Source organism: Gymnogyps californianus, chromosome 8, assembly GCF_018139145.2.
Source record: "Gymnogyps californianus isolate 813 chromosome 8, ASM1813914v2, whole genome shotgun sequence".
NCBI classification, from domain to species: Eukaryota; Metazoa; Chordata; class Aves; order Accipitriformes; family Cathartidae; genus Gymnogyps; species Gymnogyps californianus.
Genome location: NC_059478.1, coordinates 24,985,095 through 25,010,435, shown reverse-complemented (window position 1 = coordinate 25,010,435; position 25,341 = coordinate 24,985,095). Strand labels below are relative to the sequence as shown.

The window sequence follows — 25,341 nt, the reverse complement described above, 5'->3', positions numbered from 1 at the left end:
TCTCTGCTGCAAGTTCATTACTTTTGAAACCCACACCGCTCCTTTGAGGCGCCCAGGCCTCCCAGGCAATGACCATTTGTGTCCCAGCCACCTCCTGGTCACTCCCCTCTGCGGGTAATGCAAGCTTGCAGGAGCAGGGCCCAAAAATACAGAGCACAGCACCTTCTCCAGGATGGCAATAACCCTGGAAAGAGCATTAGCATAAAGCTGTGTCATCTTCTCAGTGTCATTTCATCCTGCCGTGCTGGCCGTGCACCGAGCAGCAGGTTTAACCCACTGCAACAAGAAGATGCTCAAGGGAAAGGCACTATTCAGGCTGAGGAGCACAAAGCCAAGCCAGTACATTCATATATTTGTGTACCCAACAGATAATGTTACCGTGTGCGTAACGCCTTGTCGCACACAAGCCAAAGTCAATCAGGCTTCAAGAATGCAAGCAGCCCTTAAAAAGTATCCAACCCAAACAGATCTGAAACAAGATGATTTCATTTTAAAAGGACTCAGTAAGGTAAAATAAAAGTTGGAGTTGTTATTGACACAACGGCCTTTACCCATGAAAGTGTGAGTAACAGGATATCTTTCCCTGAAAAATACTAAAAACCTTTTATGGATACACACATGTGTGTGCATATGCATGTAAGTATATATGTAACATTCACTCAAACCACTCACAACATGCTCAGAACAAGGATAAAAAGGGAGACAGAGCTGAGCAGCATCACTATCCAAGAGGAGCAAAACACGGGAAGCAGCAGCATCGCTGGTAAAGCCAAGGGGGGTGTTTTTGACTGTTTCACTGGCTAAAAATCCGAGGCCAGGTGCTCAGTGGGGACCACTTTGATGATGATTTACATCCGCTGAGGGGCTGAGCCAAGGATTTCAAGCTGATGGGACCCTATTAACGTGTGCTCCGGCTGGTCATTGCAGTAGATAGGCAACCAAATAGCAGGAGGGTTCAAAACTCTTTCCCTGACCCTCACTCACAGATGGCTGGGCTAACGGGACAGGGGATGCAGGGAGCAGCTTCCTCGTCCTCCAGAAATAAATAATCACTCCCCCAGCCTCCACGAGCGGAGCGGAGATTTAATGTGCTGACAGCCTGCATTTTTTACCTTTAGTCAATACAAGAAAGGCCCCAAGACTATGATTCCCAACATCTGGATTCCATCAATATGTGATCTGTCATGATGTATCGGCATCCCCCCCTCTCTCCAGATTGAGCAATGCGGCTGGTTTTATTAATACGTCAAATACATTATCCGTGTAATACACTTGTCTGCCTCTGCCCTCCCGCTGCTCCCGCACAGCAGATTTGAATGTATGATGAATCAGTTTGCATTACACGTCTGTACGTCATAATTTGTCAGGATTAATAGAACTGTGTGCGTGGGGGGGGGAGCAGGAGGGAGCGCGTCATGTGTGTTTAGTGCAGAGATGTCTGTATCACTTATTTATCTCTGCTCAGGCCGCTGGGTTCCCGGAAAACAGCGAGTGCAGCACGTCTGGGAATCGCTGAGCAACCCGGAGTGCTCTTGCAGGCGCAGCCCTGCCCACCGGCCACTCCAGCTGTGGAGCCGTGGGAAAAGGGGCGAGGGGGGAATTTTGGGTGCCTCCAACACATTGGGGTTTCCACGGCCCCATGCACAGGGTTGAGTCCCTGCATGCCGTGTCAGGCACCAACAGCAGAGACACAAGGAAGGTGACACAGGGCTCCTGGGCTTCCTCCCAGCCTTCCTCCTGGCTCTGCCAGAGCCTTGTTACGTGACCCTGAAGCACAACTCCTTGCCTCAGTTTCCCCATGCATGACATCCACCTCTGCCCTCACCGTCGATTCCCTGCATGACTTGCAGAAAGTCACTTAGTTTCACTTTGCAAATGACTTTTGGTCTTAATTGCTTATGGGGAAGAGGTGCTGCGAGCTGGGAGCCATGTGCAGTTGATGAGCATATCCAGAGCCAGAGCCAGCTGGTGCAAGCTATGCTCTCCCTAAGATCTAGTGAAACATGCCTAAGAAACGGGTCGGGGCTCGGTGGGGGGCACCAGTGCCGTCTCCCCTTTGCATACAGCGCATTTGTTTGTAGCTCTGCAGCTGGACTTTGGTTTGCCCCTGTAAAACACCGATTTCAGCTATAAACTTTATTTACAGTATATTACACAGGATTTAGTGGGACCCATAAAGACCAGAGAACAGAACTACCCGTGCCGTTGCTTCCCAGCAGTGACCCAGCAAGACCAGCGAAAGCAGCCTGCAATGGGCATGCAGGCTTCTCTGCCTCATCGCCCAGCTGATACAGAGAAGCACTACGTACATCCCTTGGGACTCCAGGGGCTGCCCACCCCAGGGTCTGACACTCTGCCCACAGCATCATGTTCGATGTCTCTCAGCTCCCTCCTAATGAGCTCGTACGTCCACTCAGGACAGCCCAGCGCCACGCCGAGCTCCCGTCTCGTGTCCTGGAAGCCAGACAGCCCCGTTAGCGCAGCGCTACGCTCCGTCTCATTAGCACTGCCTCTCACTAGGACTAATTATCCTGGTCGTTAGTTAGTCTCTCTTGCCCAGCGTGGCATGGCCAAGAGGAGGCGTGAGGTCTCCTTGCTGTCCTTGTGCCGGGTCCTGGCCCCAGTGCTGACGGTAACATTGCTGGGACCACAGCATCCAGTCCTGGATGGCTCCCAGTGAGCCATGAAGCTGCCCATCTCGATGCAGTGAAATCAGAGATTTGGGGATACAGAGCAGGGACCGCCCGCCTCGGCATCTGTAGGAGCTGAAGTCAGGTCGGATGGGAGAGTGCAGCGAGCAGAGCTCAGTGTGCCAACACACCTCCCCGCTGCCCCCTGCGCTTCTCCAGCCCATTTCAGTTCCACTGCATGAATTAAAAGTCGGTCAGTGACCACCTTAAAGACCTGCACAGTCTAAATGTAATGTCAGATATCAGTGTTACGGATAATTATAAACTGTCTTGAGTGAAGAACGGTGATACTTTACAGTACTGTCATTGCTGTTACTTTGCTTGCAGCGAAGCTCAGCGGAAACATGGATTTAAAACACTCATGACGGTGCCAACGGCAGCATCTCACCGCGGTACGACCCCCTGCAAATGTCTCACGACCCCCCTGCAGAGTGTGTACCCCACAGCAGAGCACCCCAAATCCTGCCTCCGCATCAGGGGTGGTTCAGTAGCCGCTAGGGACAAGGCTTGCCCCCTCCACCCCTAACGATTGCCCAGCACAGAGCCCCAGCTACTCAAAACCAGCGATGCTATCCCACACCTTGCAGGCGGCTCTGCAGGGCACCTCTCAGCCAGCACCACCACCCCGCTGAAAGGGTTTTGCTTGGGCAAGAAATGGGCTTCTCAACCACAGCAAACAGGGACTTTTTCATCAGAAAACTGAAAAAAACCCATTATTTCCCACTTTTGCTTCTCCAGAAGGGACAGGGGAAGTCCTGGCTGAGCAACCCGTCCTATCTCCAAAACCCGGACCCTGCTGCAAGCCCCAAACCCACCCCCTCTGACAGTTCCTTGGGGGGTCTGCTCTTCTGCGTGGAAGCACACGCCACGTCCCCAAGGGTCCCCAGGGCTTCCTTGGCTGGGGCCACCGCACAGCCCATCCACACCAGGGCTGGTGCCACCCTCCCTCCGCTCTGGTCCAGGGGATGCCGCAGGTCCGTCCCCTCCCCGTGGCCACCGCGTGGCCGAGCCCCGTCCCCCTCCTCCCGGTGCCGCTTCCCGAGCGCGGCTGGAGGACGTGACGTCAGGGTCCCTTAATGGGCAGCAGTCACCTCGCTTTAATAACAGCTCCCAGAAACAATTGTACATTTACAACCCAGCAAGCGAGCTTGGCACGCTGAGCCCGCTCCCCTTCCAAGGCTTAATTTGATTTTGACATATTGGCTTGAGATTAAAGGGCTCTCATAAAAAAGAAAAAAAAACTGCACCAAAAAAACCCCAAACACACACACGCATCCAGCCCCCCCACTGCCCCCTTTTCAGGGCTCAAGCAAAAGTGCTAACATTGTAATATTTTAAGTAGAGAAAATCCAAGTGTGCTTTACCCCCTGCTGGCTCTTATGCTGGGCTTATAAAAATTAAGTGGAAACCTACACAGCTGTAGGCTATAAATCCTTTGTCGCTAACACAGCCAGGCCTGGTACCTGCCTCCAAAAAAAAAAAAAAAAGAAAATAAATGCAAACTCTAAGAAGCGAGCGGCCGAAAGAGATGCATGGGGCTGGCCGGGCTGGGGAGCGGCCGTCGGGGCCCTGGGGACGTCCCCATGGCCACGGGGCTGCGGGGAGGAGGAACGGGGAAGTGGGGAAAGTGCTGGAGCATCAGGGAGAACACGGCAAAGCAGTAAGAGCCCTCTCGGCTGAAGATCAATTAGCATCAATTACTGACTTCATTTAATTGTCGTAGAAGATGAATTTGTCATTTTTAGTCTGGAATTAATGGGAGACCTTCAACTTTCCCTTGGCAGCCCCAGCAGGTCACTGAGTATTTTTTTTTTCCTTTTGCGTTGGGGAGAAACGTGGCAGCAGGGAGGAGAGGCGAGAGCCACCAATGCCACCCGAGTACCCGATCCCCTCCATCCCCATCCATCCCCACCCATCTCCATCCACTGCCGTCCCAAGCACGGCACCACGGTGGCAGCCAGCCCTGGCAGCTGACCAGCACAAGCAGCATGGCCGGTGCCCTGGCCAGCCCTCGTGCTGTGCCCGGCAGCGCTCCCACCACCACCTTTCTTGTTTTCTCTCTTTTCTTTTTTTGGCACCTTCCACTTTTTCTCCCCTTTCCCGTTTTCTGCCAGAAATTAATTTTGCAGCCAAGGGCTGCGAAGTGTTTACATTTTCCCCGGCAAACAGGCGACAGTAAACAATGAACGCTCGCAGATGAAATTGAATTTATAACTGCATTATGGGGCCAGATAACGCCCTAAAATAATACAACGATAAGGAAATTCGATTTGATTGCCGCCGCGAATCAGCTTGGGCCCATCTGCAGCCGGGGCCTCCCGTAATAATTTTAAATTGGGTTTGTAAACCTTATTTGTCCTTAAATATTTCTGTCATTTTTCATTGCCAGAGACAGATTCTTTGGCGCGAGGCGGACGATTGGCCCCGCCGGAGCCGCGCTGGTGTGCAAGCGGAGGGCCGGTGCGGGTGCCCGGCGTGCCGAGTGGGCGCCGGGGCCGGCAGTGACAGCCGCTCGTCCTATCCATCACCGTGTCGACAGCCAGGGAGGAATCTCAGGCAGAAATTGAGTTTGCCTCACAGGGGACAATTGAACAAATTAATAGACCATTAGCCAAGCGGTGACCTGAGAAATGAGGGTGCTCAGGCTCCCCCCAGGTTTGGGGGGGAGGAAGGGGGGAGGCGATGGAAAACCCGCGGTTGTCCCCAAGGGGACGGTCCCAGCGCTCCGGGATGGGATGGGAGATGCGGGTGGGCAGCCGCGCTGGGCGTCCATCACGGCTTGCTTGCAGCCCGGCACTGCCTCACCTGAAAACGGCTGTGCCGGTGTACTGGCGTGCAGACGGCACAGCAGGAGGAATGCGGGGTTCCGGTGGGTGGGAGATGGCAAGAGGGGCTGCAAGGATGATCCACAGTAATATAGAGGGACATTCAGGCAGCAGTAAAGGGAAAGGTAGGGAGAAGGGGAATAAAAACCCCAATTCTCTCTTGTTTCTGAGAAATCTCCTTCAGAAAGCCATCATACAGAAGTGCTGCACAAAACAGTGCTGCGGTGTGCATGGGACGGTTCCTAGGTCCCCAGGGTGCAGGGGCACAAGGCACCCCCCAGTCTCGGTGGGTGACAGGCTCATGGTTACTGCTGGGCAGGACACCGGCCATCTGTGTTGATCCCTGCCTGTCTCAGTCCTCTTCACACGACGAAGGACGCTGAACTGGGAAAGGGCTGGGCAACCCCTGCGTCCCAGCCACCAGCCAGGGCTGCAGGACCCTGCAGAGGGTTGATCCCAGGGAGGACATGGTCCTCCTGCCTCCAAATGCAGCCAGGTGCCCTCTGCAGCTTCTCTCCTCTGCAACCTCCCTCGAGCTTGCCTGTATCATCACCATTCATTATCCAAAAGACTATATTTATTAAGTCCCCTGCCAAGGCATTACAGAGTGGTCTGTAACAGAGATTAAAAGCAGAATAAAACACCAATGTGATCTTTTTTCAAGTAAACAAAACGATAAACAGCCTCAGCATTGGCTACCAGAAACACACAAGCCGTGGGTAGGATGCCGAATTCATCACTGCCACAACGTGAACATACTTGTGCCTGCAAACGCCCCACTCTCAGAGGTGGGGATCAGCCCCCCACACATGCTTCTGCTTGTCCAGCTGCTCCCTGCACTGAAGACCTGGTTGGCGGGGGAACACCTTCACCCGCCCTGCCGCAGGCAGCTGCCCTGCACCACCCCACCTCGGCCGGGATGCTGAGCCCCACGGGAACGTCCTGCCCTTCCTCCGCCCCTGCGACTTGTAGGGCAGGGACAGCTCAGGGACACTCCTCTGCTGGTACTAACAGCCTGCTGCAAAGGCATGCATGAGCCAGCCTAGGTTGGTGACCGTCCCCAAGCGTGCCAACCCACCGACACCCATGGCACCAAGGCACAACAGCCCAGGGCAGCAGACGGATGGACCACCACAGTCCTGGTGGCATTTGCCAATGGCTGGGCCAGCAGTGGGACGCAGCAAGGAGCCACAGCTCCTTGCTCCTGCCTACTCCGGTCTGCAGAGCACAGCATCAGCCCCTGCAGCACGAGGCTGCTTGGTTCTTATTTTCAAAGGTATTATTTTAAGTCTGTGGAATGAGGTGCTTTACGAGGAGGCACCAGGTTTCCTTTGTCTCTGCTGGAGATAATCAGGTGCAGATAGGATGTATATTCTGTAAAAACATACACTCGCTTCCACTCACCGGTTACCTTTTTTTCTGAGAGCTCTAAGGGTTTCAATTACCGGATTCTGGGATTTAGTGCCCAGGGCTTTTTGGTGTGCGTTAGATTTATTAGAAGGTTTAGTACCAGCGGAGGATTCACGCATTTACTCCCAGGAGCCCAGCTTCCGTTCACAGACCCTAAATCACGAGCTGAGATGGGCTATTGTCACTTACGACATTAGCATGGTTAACGTACGCGGGGATGATTAATAGCAATATACATGCAGCCTCCCCCTCCTCCCCAAATGCCGCGTCTCTGCCACCTCTGCCCGAGCCAGGGGCTGCGAGGGGTGCAGCCAGCGTGCCTGCCTTCACAGGGAGAGCCATGCTGCACCCCCTCCCTGTGAGCCCCGGGTGCTCAGCACCACCCCAGCACCAACAGTATTACTGCTTTACGCTGTATTTTATTATTATTATTATTTTTAAGATGAAGTGTTGAAGGCACTCAGGGGGCAGAGGGCTTTCTGCCGGGGCAGGGCTATGAGAACCCCCTGCAGACGCTGGCTGGGAGAAGGGGAAGGTGTGCAAGGGGAAGAAGGTGACTGGAAGAAGGGGAAGGATGCAGGTTGGCAAAACCTGTGGAAAAAAATTCTTATTCTAAGAGTAAACCCAGCCTTCCCTGGCAGGACCCACCCACCCCTTGCTGGCTTCTTCTTCCCAAAGGACACTTCAGGTCAAATCTGCCGCTGGAGGAAAGAGAAGAGGATGCTGCCTTTATTAAGTAGGGAGCAGCCAAATGAGCCAGCCCCTCTGATCCAAGCAGATCTCCCCTGAAAAATCCCATGGGATTATCCCACCCGTCTGCCCAGCTCGCCTCACAGCTGCAGGAGCAGGAGCAGATCCACACGTTACAGTCCTCCCTATTGCCCCAGGAGACTGGTGACAAGGCTAAAACTCATCACACAAGTGGTCTCCCAGCACCTCAGGGATGCAGCAGCCTCTGCATCGCGGGCTCTGCATCTTGCAGTGGCAGGTACCCGAGGCTCGAGGCAAGCCCTCGGCCCTGCTGCACTCCAGGGGAGACACAACCACACTCCTAACGAGCAAGATCCTGATGGCTTTTGTCCTTTTTCCAATACTGTGTTACTTACATTCCTTCTTTTTTAATTAAAGCAGCCCCAGCTGATTTTACAAGCTTGCCGCTGCTTCTCTCCCAGTCTCTGTGTCTCTCATATGCTTGAGTGCTAGTATTAATTATTAGAGCCAATTTACTGTTTATACTCTGATGTTTTAACTAATTACCACTAATGGCAGACACCAGTGGGCAATCAACTTCATTTAGTTCCCAGTGCAAACCACTCATTACCATCTGAGAGAGGGAAAGAGAGTGTGCGGGAGGGATAAATAAAGACGGAGCTACATGGGTGGGTGCCTGGGACTGGTGGTGAGCTGCAGTGCTGGGGGATGCTCCTGCTTCCTGGTGCAGCCCCTTTGGCAGGGCTCTGGGGGAGGACTTAAAGCTCCAGCATGTGTGGATGGGCAGTGGGGGAAAGCTGCTGTGCACAACTGCTCTGCAGGGGCTGTTAAGATTGCTGGTACTTCATGCCATGTGCTAAGCCCTGCCTTGTCACCAGGGAAAGGCTCTAAGCCTGAGACAGCTACAGTTACAGGAGAGTGACATGCCTCTTTCTTTGCATGGTAAGTGGCTCCTTTTCCCTGCTGTGCTTCATCCTGGGATTCATCCCTGGGGAAGTGCAGCCCCTGCTCATGGTCTTGGCTTGGTGTGATGCCAGATGGAGCCAGGTTTCCTGAGTCCCAGGTGCCTCTGGTGTTAATCCTGCCATGAGAGGTACAGTGGGTGATGTGAAGTCAAGATGAGCTGGGGCTGAAAGGCCCTTGAGCTGAGCTTCCTCCTGTCTGGAGCTGAGCTTTAAGCCTGGGTGAATGAAGCTCGGTCATGGAGCTAATTTAGCTGTTTCTGTGTGTAGTGATATTGTTGACACTAATCCTTCCTTAACGTGAGCGCATCCCTTAGCCTAGCTTGTGTATCTGTCTACTTGTTCCCTCTGGAGACCCAGGAAAGCCACCACGCCTTTATTCCTCTGCACCTCAGAACCAGTGCAGGAGCCCATGGCGTTAAAAGCACATAACCTTCAGGTGGTACAACTGTCCTGGCTGTGCTTTCTTCTCTGTTTTGGAGCAAGAAACAAACACATGGTGCAGAAAGGGGCCTGCAAGGAGGGATGATGAAGTGAGATGACTCAACCAGAGCTGGGCTGGCCCTGAGGCTCCAGGAGAAACCTTTGGTGGGCACAGCCTAGAGCAGAGCATGAGGGACTGAGCTCCCAGGCATCCTCAGATGTGGCTGAGAAACACCTCTAGAAAAAGTGATGTCCAGATCCGTTTGCCTCCTATGGCAAGACCTGTTAACCCTGACCTGGGACAAACCTCCAGCCAACTGCATTTGTGGTTCTGAGAATCTGGACTCCTCCAGCCCTCAAGTGTGAACCTTTCCAGGGGACAGATAGAGCCCTAATGACCTGCCAGCTCATTACCAGTAGTGGGAGTCCTGCCCTAACAAAAGGGACCACAGTGTTTTCAGAGTTTACATTCCACCAATGTGATTTCAGCGCAGTGATGCCATAACACCTCAGTTGGGAATCCCAAAACAGGGGCACAAGCCCAGCTGCAGGGATGAGGCTGGGCACCACCTCTCCAAAAGGATCTCCAGTCTTTTTCTCTCTCTTTCTCCCTTTCTCTCATTCTTTCATTCCCTGATTTGCTCTGTTGAAATCCTGCTTTTGAAAGGGAGACAGCAGGGTTGGAGACCTGCTCTGCGGTGGTGGGGACGTGGTCGCCTGTCTTGCGGGGGGGGGTGGGGGGGTGGGTTATAACTATGCACACATCTGAAATGTAATTGCTGTCAGCTTTCTCCATTCTTGCAGCACGAGGCCTTTAATCTCTCCCACCAGACCCATCGGCCCTGATATTGCAGCTCCAGAAAGGCTGGTTTTATGTACTTTAACCCTGCGACCTTTACAAATCCCATCATTCCAATCAATACGTCTCATTAGCGTTAGGTAAATGTATGGGATGGATGGGGAGCTGTGCTGGGAGGCGCCCACAGAGGGTGGGGTGGAAAGTGCTCCTGCCTGCCCGCTCTCGGGGGGCAGCACAGCCCCACCGCGCTGCCCAAGCTGCTGGGGGCATTCTTCCCCCCCAAGGCATCCTTGCCCCCAAATATCCTTCTCCCCAGACGCACACCTTGGTCCAGCCAGAGAAGGGGGCCAGCTAATGCAGAGCATGAAACAAAGTCCCTGCGAAGCCAACCACGGAGTCAAGAGCCCAAGCCGTTAACTGGACCAAGCTGTTGGAGTCATTTTTTTCCTCTCTCCTTGGGAAGCAGACATATGTTTTACAGCTTTCCCCTATGTCGACTAAATGAAAACATACGGGGCCTGTGGCAGGTGATGGGAAAACAATGTGGGGCGTGCGCGGGACTGCCGGCCATCCCTGCCCGTCGGGCAGGGGAGCTGCCAAGGAAGGCAGTTACTGCGGATGGCAGGATAAAGCCAAGGAGTGGAGTGAAGAAAGAAAATCTCTGGCACTTCCCGTGAAAATGAAGGGCTTAAACCATGGAGCAGTGTGAGTTTACACCAGGTGAGGACCTCGCCAGCACAGGAACGCTGGCCATGCCAGGTGGGATCGACCCACGGGTTCACGGTGCATCAGTCAACCAAGGACAATTCAAAAAAAGGATGGCGCCAATCCTGCCCTTGGGAAGGCTGGAGGCGGGATAGTGTTGCAATCTGGTTTTTGCTGGGGAGGGGGCTCCCTTCCCTCTGGATCAGTGCCTCAGCCAGTGGGGCTGTAAATACTATTACTGCCCATAAAACTACCCAGCTCTCCTCCGAATCCTGCTCAAACGCTTGACTCGGGCGACCCACCGGCAGCAGCCGATCCCACAGGAGCGGGCGTCTCGGGGGCTCCTATTGCTGCAGCACGCCCGGGCTGGGGGCAGCCTGCCCCGCCATGCATGCCTCCTTGCTCTCCATGCTGCCACCAAGGTGTGGGGTTGCTTCCCGGGGGACCACAGGACGAGTGGCCTCCAGACCTCGGCACTGCCAGCTCACCCACGCCATGTGCCTCGCAGCTCCGCACCGTGCCAGATCTGTGTCCTGGAGCTTGAATTCAACTATCCCGTGCTTAAGCAAATTAATCCCTGGCAAATCCAGCTCCTCAAAAGGAAAGAAGATGAGTTTAAGGTCTCCTCCCAGCGCGGCAGGCTGGGGTGCAGGAGGAGGTGAGGGTGCCTTCCTCACCCTCCACAGGCAGGGCAAGCTTTTTAAGTGGCATCTGGATCCGGGTTTGGTTTCTGAGCTCTGCTATCCCCATCTGCAGAGCCAGCACGTTACTGCAACAGCACTCAGCCCCGCCAGCTTCAGGCTCACCCCAGCAGTAAAAGCAGCCTGATGAACACAGAGCACAAAATATATTCATATGCATACATCTATTTCTGCAAGAGCCTACAAAAGCAAGGGCTTAAAAACCATGGGCAAACTCTGCTTTTTCACATTAGTGAGGTTTAATGAAGGTGTTTCCATGAGGTTTAAACTTAGAGCTGGGCCAAATACACCTCTCGCTGGAGTGTGGGACAGCCAAATTTGTCTCTGTGCCGGAGGGGATACGTGGAGCTGGGTATGCGACGTTCCCATGTGTGCAGTGTGGTTTGGAGACCTGGTTCATGTGCTCCCCGCTTCCCAGCACTGGTGCCTGCTCTCCCCGTCTCCCCGCTGCTCTGTTTGTCAAGGCTCTTCGGCAAGACCTCGGACTTGTTGACAAGCACTAAACTCCGCAGCGGCATGAAAACCATTTAAGCACTAAGCCCCCCTCAGCTTTAGCGAGATGACTGTGCAGTGCGGGATCTTAGCGCAGCCCCTGGCAGGAGGCAGAGGGAAGGAGAAATGAATAAATCCTCCGCTGGGGCCAATTTCACTCGACCTGACACTGCTCCTCCTGGAATTAAACAGGCGAGTCCTGAGGTGCCTCTCCGGAACGGTGGGCTGCTCGGCACCACGCCAGCACCCCTGCACACTGGGTCCCTGGCCACCAAGCTGGGAGCAGCCATGAAACCTGTGTCTGGTCCATGATAGGAAAAACCAGTCAGTAGCTTCAGAGTCATCCTCTCCAGCAGAACAACTGTCGGGCCTAATAAAGCCCCCGCTGTGCATATCCCCAGCTCTGCAGTGCACCGGAGTACCTCACTCTGGCTAGGAGCCCCCAATGCCAGGGCACCCGTGCACAGGGGGCTCACGGGGTCTTTCAAGCTTGGTTTTTTTGCCACCAACAGTGTGGAGCCAGCAGCAAAGCCTCCCAGGCAGCCACACACCCTCAGCAAGCCTTTTGGAGCAGCGCTGCCCTCCTCGGCACCACGGGCCCTGCCTGGCCATCCCCACCCGGCAGCAGGACTTCCCACACAGCCGCAGCAAAGGGGAATGGGGCAGGAGGGCGGAAAGCTAACATATCCCCCAGCCACACGGTTATCGGAGGAGGACAGAGCAGTGGCCTTGCTGCAGGACCCTGTTTAACCTTCTCAGGCTTGTCTGCCAGAGGAAAGCTTAGCAGGAGAGATATTGTAGATAGACAGAGAGATTGGTGAGTCCAGAGATGCAGGGGACTGCAGCAGCCTTAGATTTTATCTGCATCTCTGCATGGCCAGATGACCTTGGAATCCCAATCAACAGTTGTTAATAAAACATAGGGGAGAAGCACGAGGGGTTAAAGGCAGAGCATGCCACAGGGCTCTGGGGGAGCCGAGTTACAGCTGTGGGCACTCGATGCTACTACTACCTAGTGTAATACGGCCCAGAGCACTTAAGCTTACCAGCTCCCTTTTCCTTACCCACTGGAAAAGCTGCTTTTGGACAGTAATGGAAACAGAGGGAATTCCCAAAGGCCTGGAAACCCCCCAGATCCCTGTCTGCTCCGTTGGCTCCTGTGTGCCTGTCTTGTTCCTGTGCTGCACTATTCTGAAGGGCTCGGGCTGAGCCCGGCCCTGGGGGAGGTGGGAAGAGGCTGAAGGTGGCTGCAGAGGTGGGAGCAGGATGCTTCCCAGTTCTTCCTTTCACTCCTGGTCTCTCTTGGCAATGTTCAGCCCTCTGGGCTGCTCTTCTGTGTGTGCCCCTCACCCTAACGCGTAGTCTGGATCTGCAAGACCCATTCCTTCACTGCATTTCACCCATGCCACCGGGAGCTCCTCTTCCTTGTAAGGAGCTGGGGAAGGAGATGGAGCAGCCCCAAGGCTGGGAAGGGAAGGGAAGGGAAAGGAGAGCTGGTTCTGGTCATCACTGGAGAGAGCAAGCAGGTGCTTAAAGCACTGGGACCTCATCCCAGAGCCACCACTGCCTCCCTGCTGCGCCCTGTCTCCTCCTCACCTCCAGCCATGCAGAAATCTGGCCCTTACTCAGCCCAGCATTTCAGTCCCAGCCATTACAATGACAAGGGTGATAAGAGATTCTTATCACAGTACTCAGCATCGATTTGAAGCTGAGCCCCTTCCCTGCACTCCTCCTCCTCCTCTTCGCGGCTGCTTGAGCAGCGGTCAGTGCTGCAGAGAGACTCGGCAGCAGGGCTTGTTGGAGAGCAAAGATGACAGTTCAGGGTTCAGATCCCTCCGGAGATACATCCCTCCAGCCTAGCAGCTTCAGGCTTATCCTCCTGCTGCAGACAGAGCATGGGACAGGAGTAAGGATGCCTGGGCTCCTTCCTGCCACACGTCTGCTGGGAGACCTGCTCTGTGGCCCCAGGCTGCAGGAAGGGCAACGCAGCTCTGCATCCCGGAGGGCACTGTAAGCCTCCATCCAGGGGCACCTGAGCAAAGGGCTATGGCCTCCCAGCTGAGACAGGAGCTTGTTCTCCTACTTGTGCTCGGGGGAAGAAAGGAGAAGGTCCCGCTGACCCCACAAGAGAGACAGGGAGCAGCCTGCAGTCCTGGATCCCAAGCCTGGGGCTCACTGCACCCTTGTTTTACTCCAGCCCTCCAAAGAGCTGTCACTTTCTACAGCTCAGCGTGGCCTGCCTCCACTCCAAGCTTCTTCCCCACCGATCCTGCCCACCCACCCATGCTTGATGGGGACAGATCCTGCCCTCCCATGCGTGCCTGATGGGGACAGTGCTCAGGAAGAAGACACTTCCCGCTGCCAGAGCCAGGAGCTCCCAGGCTGGAGTGGGTGTCTGTGAGCCATGGTCACAACACAACAGCCAGCATCCTCTCAGCGTCACTGCAAGCTGCTGTCCCCTCTCCTGCCAGAAGGCTGTCTGGGTGTCTCTCATGAGGAAGTAGCGACTGCACACAAGTTTCAGTGAGGTTAGGGCTGATTTAGCACAGCTGCCTGGTCTCTCAATCTCTCCCTGCAGCCACTGCCACCACCATTTACAAAAACTCAGTTCCTTCCACCAGCCTCAAAACAGCCAGGTCCCTGCTTGGAGCAGTCCTCAGAGACCCACACCAGCGCAGGCTTCCACCTTTCAGTTTCCCCCTTCTCAGCTCCGGGATGGCCAGCAGGATGTTGTGTGCCTGGGAGGGAAGACAGAGGACCTGGCAGCACAACCGCCTGTACCGAGGCTGCCCTGGGCAGTTGGCACTGCAGCTCCCCAATTCTTGGGGGTGCCTTGGCTCAAATGCACACACCCACTCGTTGCAGCACACCTGCAAAGGCAGAGCAGGACCTCAGCCACTGGTGGGGAAACTGAGGCACGGGCGGGTTGTGGGCTTGCACGGCCGCACAGCAGAGCTGCCAAGAGGACCGAGATGTCCTGGTCTGGAGCTGCCCAAGGAGTCTCGGCCCCTTTAGAAACCTTGAAGCCCCAGCAGCTCTGGCTGTGCAGATGTTGCAAGTCCTCCCTTTCCTCCCAGAACCGTCTCTGGGAAGAGCAGAAGCACAAGGCGGTGGCAGGGGAAGCGTCCAAACAATCGGGGCTTGTGCAGAGATGAAGAAAGGCCCTTCTTGTCGGCGGGTGCAGTTGGGGTGAGCCCGGGGGCATCGCAGGATGGCACCCCAGGTACCCCAGCTGTGCCGACTCTCCAGCCCAACAGAGAGGGGGCTGTTGTGGGCCCAGCCCCGGCACAGGGTGTCACCGCCTGCCTTGGTGAGCGAGGATGCTGTCTCTTTGTGCCTGCTGGTTTCTGCTCTGCTGACCTGCTTTGCTCCCTCCGCCGGCACCATCCATCAGCTCTGGCAGCCCCGTCAATTCCAGGGCTCCGCGATGCCATTCCTCAGGGGAAAAAGCACTTTTTTTTAAGGGAAAGGAGAAGTATTTTCCCTCCCGGCAAGCTGCTATGCTCCCTTCCTCCCCTCCTCAGAGACATCTAATGCTCAACCCAGCCCAGCCCAGCTTTTCATTCAGCCCAGCCCCAGCCTCCCCGCTGGCTGCCAGGAGCCAGAAGGGCTGCGGTACCTGCAGTGTCCCCAGGCAGATGTGCAGTGTCCCCGGGGCAGATGTGCTCCAGCTCCCGGCCTGCCCCCGGGCCCTTGCTATTGCAGGTACCAGGCAGGCGGTGGCAGCCTGACCCGCAGCCCGCAGGTCCGGCAGGCAGGTCGGGAGGGTGAGCAGCCACGCCATGCTGGCAGGAGCTGGGGGAAATCAGCCTGGCAATGGCCAAACCCGCCCGGCCCTTTGCACGGCACCTTATCGGGGCTGGCTGCAGCAGCAGCAGCAGCAGCAGCTCGGGGAAGGCGTTATTGCATATGTCCCACGTCCCGCTCGCCAGCCTGGCAGGCGGCGGTGGGGACGAGCCAGGGATGCCAGGGCAGCTGCCAGCTGGGTCAGGCTCGGGAGGATGCTGCTGCTGCCGGGATGAGTACGTGGCAGGATGTGTTCACACCTCTGTCCCCGAAGGCTCTTCTCCAGGAGATGGTGGGTTTGAAGCATGTGCTGGTGGGGTGAAACCTCCAGCAATGCCCCACGCTTGAGTGCTTGCCATGAGGCTGCAGCGCTGGAGACTACCTATAGCTGAGTGGTAGGAAAAAGCAGGATCCTGCAAGCAGCCTTCATCCCTTCCTCCCTGCCTCCCTGGGCCAGGGTCAGCCTCACAGCACCGGACGTTGCCCCAGCTCTCCCCACCTCCAACTCGCTGTCCCGAGGTCCAGACACGGGGCAGGGACCTGACCATTATCAGGGCTTTCTGCCTCTGCCCCAGCAATCCCACCTCTGCAGCAGAAACATCTGCCTCACCTCTTCAATCAATACTCAGCTCTTAATAGTCCTGACAATTCGCAAGAAAACAGGGGCATTAAACGTTAATTATATCTATTTGGATTCAAAAAATTTTATTACTTGAGTTAATTATAGCTGGAGTCGTAAAAAGGTGCAGAGCAAGAGGCGCTGCTGCTCTGTGGGGCGAGCAGGGCTGAGCACCCCCGGCCATCCTGAGCCGTCGGCCGGGCAAGGACGGAGGAACGGACCTGCCATGAGTGCGGCCGCCTGCTCGGCTCACGGCCGGATTCTGCCCCTCGGGAAGGGGCTGCCATGGGAAGGGGCTGCGCGGGGGCCGTGCCGGTGGGGGGGTGCAGAGCCGGCGGCAGGGTCTCGGGGTGCACGGCAGGTACTCGCTTAGCTGTTGCGCTGGTGGGACCTGGCCTGACCCAGCCTGTGGGCTTCTAATTTACTGCTTTCCTTTTACCGTAAAACTGAAAGGGGAAGGTGCACCCTTTAATCACTGCCTCCGGGGCCCCGCCTGAAACCACACAGAGACCGAGCGAAGGCTAGGAGTTAATGCTCCTTCCGACACCTTTTTATGATTCATGGGCCTGACCTTGAGCCATAAACCGCTCAACCTCCCCGCCACACTGGCAGTATTTACAGCCTGCAGGGGCCACTGCACGCAGCCACCGATGCAGATCCGCAGCCGGGGCCACGCACACCGGCACAGGTACGCAGCCGGGGATGCAACAGGTACGCAGCCGGAGATACGCAGCCGGAGATGCGCAGGCTGGGACGGCTATGCGGCCGGGGATGCCCACGTGGGTGGGCAGCCGTGGACGGATCCTAACGCAGCACACGGAGATGGAGATGCACACAGTGCACTAATGAATCCATGTTTATGCACACCCATACATGCACACAGAGGCGTGCACAGGTAAATGCACTAAGACGCCCTCACTGGGGAGCACCTACAGATGCACATAACAAGCAGATCTGCATGCAGGGAGGTGTGCACCCACGTGCCCGCTGGATGGGCATTTGCCCCCAAACACTGGACCATGGTGGGGGGCTTTCTGCTTGTCACAGCAGGGCAGAGGGACAAGCACTGTGGCCGTGGGCATGGCCCCACGGGGAAGGGGCCAGGCTGAGCTGGCACACGCCAGACCCCCAGCACCCTGCAGCGCAGGTCCCGCTCCCCAGCAGGAGCAATGGCTGCTGACACGCAAATGGCCTCAGTGGCACCACGGAGGCAGGTCCTGGCATCAGGGTCCGTCCCGCTGCATCCCACTGGTCAGGCAGCCTCAGGTCTTGCTCCGCAGGTGAGACCCATGAAAGCCTACACTGGTCCAAATTGGAGCAGGGTGAGGTCTACTGGTTAAAGCAAAGGGTGCCCCTCTGGGTAGGCTCAGACCAGCCAGCTCCTTGCTTTATGCCTCAGTTTCCCCACCACCACAGCAGGAAAAATAATCCTGACCCATCATGTTTGCATGGAGTCAGGAGGCCGAGCTTGTTAATGTTTGCGAAGTGGGTTTGGCTCCTGTGATAGAGCAAGCCAGAAATGTGAAGGTCATTATTAGTAGTAGGATTAAAGCAATTTAACCCAGAGTGAGGGGGTACAGGTGAACATAGCAGCTGCACTGCGCTCAGCAACAAACCACACACATGCACAACCTCAAAATAGTAACGAATGCTACAATTATGGCTCATTTTAGAAACATTGGGCAGAACTAGAGGGTTGCCAGAGTGCCCTCTAACACTTCTACCCAAAAAATACCCTCCCTGAAGGCAGATGGGACTGAGGTAGGCTGTTCCCGGAGACATCCAGAGCCCGTACAAGCTGTCAGTGCCTGCTCAGCACATGCACAAATCTCCCGGCACGGGCCCACGTGCATCACTTGCCAGCACAGAGGTCCTCACACACAGCCTGCCTGGTCCTCGCTGGGACCAGGACCTTCTCCTCTGCCCCCATTGGGTGACCACGGCATTGGGCAACTTATCTGGAACAAAAATCTCCCTCTTTTTTTTTTAAGTTTACAAGTTGTTAAAGTTTTTTCTTTCCTCCTTACAAATCAAAAGAGGGAAAAAACATCCTTATCTCAGAAAGCAGAGTTCAGGAAAAAGCTACTGGTCTTTTGGACTCAGTGAGTCCCCATTGGTAGCCTCGCTTGTCACGGAGAATTTATCAGCTAAACACAGTGCTGGTATAATGCACCATATAACTAGTGCATAAACAAACTTCAGCATGATAAATGCCCTGCTTTGAAGCCATAAAGTTATTAGCTAGTGGCTGTTAGCTACTGGGATGCTTGCTGGGAATGGGGCTTTGAAGGCTGGCACCCCCCTTGCTGTCCTATTTGAGACCTTCAGTGGCTCCTCTCCTTCCCTCTGCCCCCCAATAGGCAAATGCAGAGGGGAGCAGGGCCAGGGCGGTTATGTACGTACCCAGGGCTCAGACCCTCCTGGGCTCTACCCGTTTCAGAGATGGGCTCAGATGGGGCTGGAGGACGGCACTCACCCCTCCAGTGCCCAGGCCACCTCCTTTAGATGAAGTGCTGCTGAGGACTCGGAAGCAAAAGCCCTAAATTTTTCTGGCAGCAGCCAGGCAGCCAGCTCTGGTGAGGTGTTTAGAGTTCCCTCTGCTGCCTGCAGCGCACGGCTGCCTGCAGCTCCTGATGAGCACAGCCTCACCGGAGGCTAGGAGATGCTGGAGAATTACAGCTGTGTCCCAGGGCCAGCATCGCTGGCCATGAGCCGCTCAGCTGGAGATGGCTAACCAGCATCAGCAGAGCCAGCAGCCAGCAGTGCCAGGGCTCCTGCCAGCACCGGACCTGGGGAGCACCCTCCACTGTGCAGGGCCAGGCTGTGACACCCATCAAGGTCCTCTGGTCCCCCAGGCCACCTCCTGCCCCCATCCCACGCTCGGGTACTGGACCGAGGCAGGGAGCTGGGCGTGCTGGGGATGGCAGCAGGTCTCCGGTGCTCAGCCCAAGGCACAGACAAGGTTACACAGCAGCATGGCAACTTCTTGGCCACACAGCCTATAGCCCCAGAGCCACAGTGGGAGATGCTGGTGGCCAGGGGCTAACTCCCATCCCTCTCCCAGTAAAACCACCCTTGCAAGGAGGCAGGAGATGTCTCAGCAGGGCCAGCTGGGGGGCAGCGGGACTCGGGGCTGCCTCAGCCCCTGTTCCTCATTACAAGCCCAGTGTTGAAGAAACTTGTAATTAGAGCCCTGAGTATTAATTAATCTCCATGACTCTCCTCTCATCCTCCTTCCCCTACTCCCACAGCTCAGGAGGTCAGCCTGCATTATTAACATGTGCAAGTAGAGGATGGCAAGCTCACCGAGCGGGTCGGCAGACCCTGGGCCACGTCCCCATGTTCAGAGCAGCCGGAGGTGCCCTGTCCCACCCCACCAGGATGGCGTCCCTTCCCTGCCTCATCTCTCTCTCTCATGGCTGGGCTTGGTTGGGGACATGTCTCACTCACCTAGGCAGAGCCAGCACCTTGGGGACAACACTTAAATGAGCTGAAACATCCCAGAATGAGCAGAGCTGCTTTTATGCTAACTCTGCCTGCACAATCCCTCGCGGAGTGGCTGAGGGCAGACCCCTGCATCCAGGGGCTGGATTGAACCTCGCTGGAGACAACCTACCCTTGGAGACCTCCCAGCATGACGGAGTGCAGAGCAGCCAGCCCAGCCCAAAACCACCACCGAAAGGTCTTTGAGCATCCCATCTCTGCTCATCCAGGCTTCGCTTGGGTCTTTAAGAGCCTCAGCACTAAGAAGGCAGCCTTGGGGCATGGAGAGGACACGGAGACCTTTTGTGCAGCATGGCCCCTCCATCCCAGGGCTCTCCGTGCAGACACAGCTGCTTGGGACATGGACATGTCTCCTGGGAAGGCCACGTTCCCTGGCAAGACATTGCCCAGGCGCAACCCAAGGACCAATGTGCTACAGAGAGCTGCCACGGAGCAAGAAAAAAAGATATGAAATAAATCCAAACTTTTCTGCCTCCCTGGCAACGACCAACTGCTTCCCTCATCTGATTTTTTCCCCTTTTCTGCTGCAGCAATAAAAAGGGGAAAATCAACATCCAAATGATCTTGTTTATGGCGACTAAATAAGCTGCATGTGCTTAATCCGTTAGAGTTTAATGAATTTACGACTTGCTTTGGAATTTGACAAGGGCTGTAAAAGAGTAATTAACATTTATCAGTGTGTTTTTTACACACACCCTGCCCTCCTCCCGTCTCCCTTCCCTCCTCCTGCTGCCTGTCGCGAAGCAGCACTGGGTATCGGGGGGAATATAAAAGTGATCAATTAATTCTTAATAATCTCAGGGAAAGATTGTAGAGTCGCAGTATGAACTCAGGGAGTGTCAATAAATGTGCCAAAGGTTGGTCCCCCGCTTCCTGGCGCTGCTGCAGAGGAATGTGGGCGGCCGGGGAGGGGACGGGGCTGCGGGGGCGGCGCTTTGGTGGACCAGCCCTGCACCCCTTTCCTTCCCCGCCACACTCCACCCGCCTCCAGAGCAGCTTTCTGTCACCGACACAGTGGCCTCTGGGACAGGAGGAGAGCGAGCAGGGGGTGGTGGCAAGTGGGGTCCCCCTCTAACGCAGCAGGGGTGGTGATTTGGAAACGCAACCCCAGTCACTACCTGTGCCAGCCGTTAGCTCTGTCCCGATAGACCTGAACCTGTTGAGAGTGACCCCAAATCCTCACCACCATGACCGTGAGGCAGCCGAACATCTGCTTAGATGAAGAGTGCAGCCAGCAGCGCTGGCACCTGCGCCGCCCCCACTGTCACCCCACTGTCACTCGGCACAGGCGGCCGTCGCTGTCACAGCTCTATTAGACATGAGGGGACGTCAGCACTGACCCCCGAGACGAGCAAGGGGGGCTCACATCTCACTTGTGCCCAGCCCTCCCTGCCACTCAGCTGCCACGGAGCAGGGCTGCAAGCAGGGATGCAATTTGGGGGCCGCAAAGGGACAAGCCCAGGCTTCCCTGCCACCAGTCCTGGGGCAGGCTGAACGTGACCTAAGGATCCCGAGGGATTTTTTGTGCTGGGAGCCCAGCATGCCCTGCCTTGGGCCACCTGCCCCAGCAGCCCTGGGGAGCAAAGCCAGAAGGAGCCACAGCCATCACCTTCCCGGTAGGTAGGACATCTCCCCTGCCGCTGTGACCACAGCATCCTGCCCTCAGCAGTGGCCTTTGCAGGCATGTGTGTGACCAGGGTGTGGGGAAGCCTGCACGCCTGGGCATCCATGGGGGAAGAGAGGGGTCAGTGCTCCTGGGGGGCAGCAGGCTCCTTGGAGGAGACAGAGAAGCATCTGGGCTCGGCTGTGGGGCAGAGGGTCCTGGAGACCCACAAACAAAAGCTCAGGATGATAAATCCTCAGAGGTTTGAGACTGTCCGGGGATCTGCTCTGGACAGAAACAAATTCTCTCTGTCGAACATAATGGCCCAGAAATAAGCAATGAGGCAGGGATGGAGAGGGCTGGACCCAGGGGGTCTGGAAAATCTCCGCCCAGCCCCACGCTGAGCACTGGTGGGGGTGGGAGGTGGAGGCAGCGATACCCTCCCGGCAGGCTGGGACCCCCACGCTGGGCATGCACCCACCAGCTGGACGGGGCAGACTTGGGATTTCTTGCCAGGCGGGTGTTATTCAAGCCAGCCCGAAGCACGATGAGTGCAGGACAGGCAGGGAAGAGAGGGGGAAAGTAACGGTATGAACTTGCCTTCATTTTACTTGAACTATGGTTTGAGGCCAGCTGGCCAGCATGGGCTGCGGGGTCAGGCAGGGAGCAGAGCCCCATGGGGAGCAGGGCTGAGCCCCCATGCAGGGCGAGGAGGTGAGGGAGGGGCACTGCAGCGGAGGCACTCTGCATGGCCAAATTATCGGAGAACACCAGCTCCCGGCAGCCTCCAAGCAAGGGTTTCCAACCTTGGGCAGGCTTTTGGTGCCAGGGGCTGCACAAAAGTCTGCCCATCCTGCACACGCGCATCTCAGAGGGAGAAATGGAGGCACAGGGAGGGGTTTCAGGCCACCAGGACTGGTCCCAGCACACCAACTTCTGCTCCGCTCACTAGGCAGCAGGTCTGGGTCTCCACTGCATGAGTGCCGCAGCACTATCCATAGCCAAGGCTCCCAAAATCACTCACAGACCACTCGCCGGTGCCAGCTGCCCTGTCTCGTGCTCAGAGTGTGGTGCCCCTGCAGTGCTCCGCGTTGCCGTCCAGGCTCCACCACAGACCCCCCGCATGACCTCAGGATCCCTCCTCTGCCGCGGAAGAGAGGATGCTGCAGGGTGGTTACGGGGCAGAGAGGGGGCTGCGCTCCCCCCTGCCTGCGCTGGCTCAGCCGCTCCCGTGTCAGCCTGTCTAAACAGCACCTCCTCCCGCAGAGACCTTGCGCTGGGGGTCGGCAGCTCAGCGTCTCTGGGATTTGTCACGGTATCGCCAGAGTTATCAAAAAGCAGCTTGGACCAGGCATCCCAAAGGGTTGGGTCACCCAGACCCAACATCATCCAGCTGCCATGAAAGCAGCCTCTGGGGCTGAGGACACGGACGGGACTCATGGCATGGGCTGGTCCTCCCTGGCCACCGACACCCCGCCTTACACCAGGCACATGGCTTCACCTCCGTGCAAGTCTGGAACCTCCCCGTCTCACCCCGGCATGCGAGGCAGCGCTCGTTAGTGAAGGAGCACGGCTGCGATGGGGCGATGCTTGGCCAACGCTCGCTGCTTTGCAACAGCACTAATGGATCGGAGACAGCCCAGCCTTGCCCCCGCCTCGCTCCGCTCGGGTGCTGCTGACGATCATAACAAAGAGCATTTATCCAGCTGCATTCCCAGATTCTCCCTCTTTCCATTTCCCTTTTCTGTTGCTCAGGTGTAACAATTTTAATACCCGTAAATAATACGGTGAATGATAACCATAACAGTACGTGGAGCCCTGTGTCAGCTTTTCTCCGTCTGTGGGAGATGGCAGAAGGGTTAGAAGGAGTTAACAGAAGACTCCCAGGTCCCCTAAGCATCTTGCCCAGGGTCTTAAGCCCATAAGCAGCGGCGCTAAAGATGATTTTAAGCCATGATTATAAGAAATCTATTGATCTTTTGGACTCTATAATGACAGATTAACCATTTTAATAAAACACCTATTAATCATGCATTAACCCTTCTCAACTATTTGTACATTGAATACCAAATTGACAAGGGCGTTGGGATTTCTAGGAGGCTTTTTGGAGGGGGAGGGAGGGGAGGTTTCTTTAGATAACAACAACAACAAGAATAAAATAATGCAAACTTACAGAGGGGGAGAGTTAAAATCATACGATGAGTGGCAGTTGCAGACGCCTGGGGCCCTCTTTGGTTGTCGCTTCTATCTGGCAATCAATTGACAAGAAATTGAGATTATGAAACATTGCGCCTGTGATCAAAGGAGGCGGGCATCCTTCCCCCATCCGAGGCCAAATCTCCACTCCCCCACGGGAACCAACATCAGCGAACATCAGCAATTTGGCCTTTGGCAGCTACCGGACAATGCCGACACAAATTTTAGTGTGAACGTGTCCACCAGCCCCACGGGTCTTTATGGCGAACTCTGAGCAAGGATGCAACATCCTAAAGGTGGATCCTACCAGAGCATCTAGATGCCCGTGATTTTTTTTTGGAGAGACTTGCCTCTGAGAGTGAGAGGCAGAGCAAAAAGAAGGGGAAATGAGGAAAGCAAACAACCCACCAGCTCAGGACAGCCGGAAACGGGCACAGGCTGCTCAGCCCCTCTCCCTGCCCGCCCTTGAAACCCACAGCATCGGTGTGGGATGGTCCGGCTTGCGGACCCGGACCGGCACAGCCCCAGGGCCTCTTGTGTAAGCGCTGGGGAGGGGGCAGGCACTGCTTCCTCCTGCCCCGGCCGTTGCAGCCTCAGAAACCACCAAGTCCCCGGTGCGTTAGGAACTGCCTGGAGGGCTGGAGCTTCCTGCAGGTGCCCCACGCTCATGAATCACACCTTGTCAGAGCTCGGGGTGCCCAACGGCTGGGTGACCGCCGAGATGCCCGGGGAGCCCTGCCCTGGGATGTACCCGCCTCCCCACCACACCATCCCGGCCCGGCGAGGGTTAAGCAGGCATTAATCACACTGTTTGAGAGACATTTCAAAGCCTCTTCCAAATATTATAAAAAATGTCTTTAATCATCTAATAGCGCAAACTCCGCTCATGATGGATGGAGAGAAGTCGTTTCTCTCCTCCTGATCCTAACAGATGAGGCTGAAGAGCTGCTGCTCCGGGGGGGGGGAAAGTTGGGGAGGGGGCTAGGGGAAGAGAAGGACATTTCTCAACCTCCTAACAGAGCAGTTATAAATATGAGGTCATACAGCAAGAGATGATAACGCATTAAGGGCTCTTGAGATATTAGTCTGTCAGCCTCGTTAGACACAGCCTATTTGGGGCTGACTGCATAATTAGAGGCTGGGGTACCCATAACTCATTGGTGTTTATATGGTAGGAAGGGGCTACACTCACCGTCACCCTCACCGCTCAGAAGTCATCTTCAGCAGGCGTCAAATCCCACTCCCTGCTGCAAAAATAATCCTCCTCTCCCTGGGAACAACAGCTCCTGCTCCCCACCTCCTGCCCCTCCCGCAGCCCTGAGCCCACTGCATGCTCAGTGCACCCACCCTCGCCTCTCCCCTCCCCTGAGGGTGGGAAATGGGGTTACGGCGGTGAACGACTTGCCCAAGGTGCCCCAAGGTAGTTTGTGACCAAGCAGAGCAGTCCTGGCTCCCAGTCCCCCTGCCCATGGGACGACTTGCTGGGGAATAGCCCATGCTCTGCCCTGCAAGGGACTGCATCCCCTGAGCACCCCCAGGCAGCCTCCACAGCGGGTTTGGCCCTCCTGCGCCCTTCTGCCTTTCCAGGGAATAGCTCCAAGTTGGGCTGGAAACAACCTGGGGAGGTGGACAAAGATGGTCCTGGGGAAGCCTGAGCAGAAACGAGTCCAAGGAAAGGCAAAAACATGCAAGCACCCCAGGACAGCTTGGCACTCCTGCCCTGCTGTGAGCATCCCCCACTCCTGACCTGCTGTCCCTCACCTGCAACATGCACCAGGGACCCCTTTCTAGCCCAGGGTGCTGCCCTGCATGGGCAATCTCCAAAAGACAGGGCAGAGCCCCCCAGTGCTGCTGCACCCAGCCTTCTGGGCGCTGCTGGTCTGCCCCAGGGGCTGGCGGGCACCAAGTGCGGAGC

At 56.0% G+C, this 25,341-nt stretch overlaps 1 protein-coding gene across 3 annotated transcripts in view; it reads right to left on the bottom strand.

Annotated features, from left to right (window-relative positions):
* The window catches only part of RNF220 (ring finger protein 220), a 226,576-nt gene that overhangs the window by 114,892 nt on the left and 86,343 nt on the right, over nt 1-25,341 (bottom strand). The window contains exon 2 of one of the 3 annotated variants that reach the window (XM_050900694.1): nt 23,404-23,478. The exons of the other annotated variants lie outside the window; for them this stretch is intronic. Coding sequence (XP_050756651.1) covers nt 23,404-23,478 — 75 coding nt within the window. The remainder of the gene's footprint in view (nt 1-23,403; nt 23,479-25,341) is intronic. 3 annotated transcript variants of the gene reach the window in all.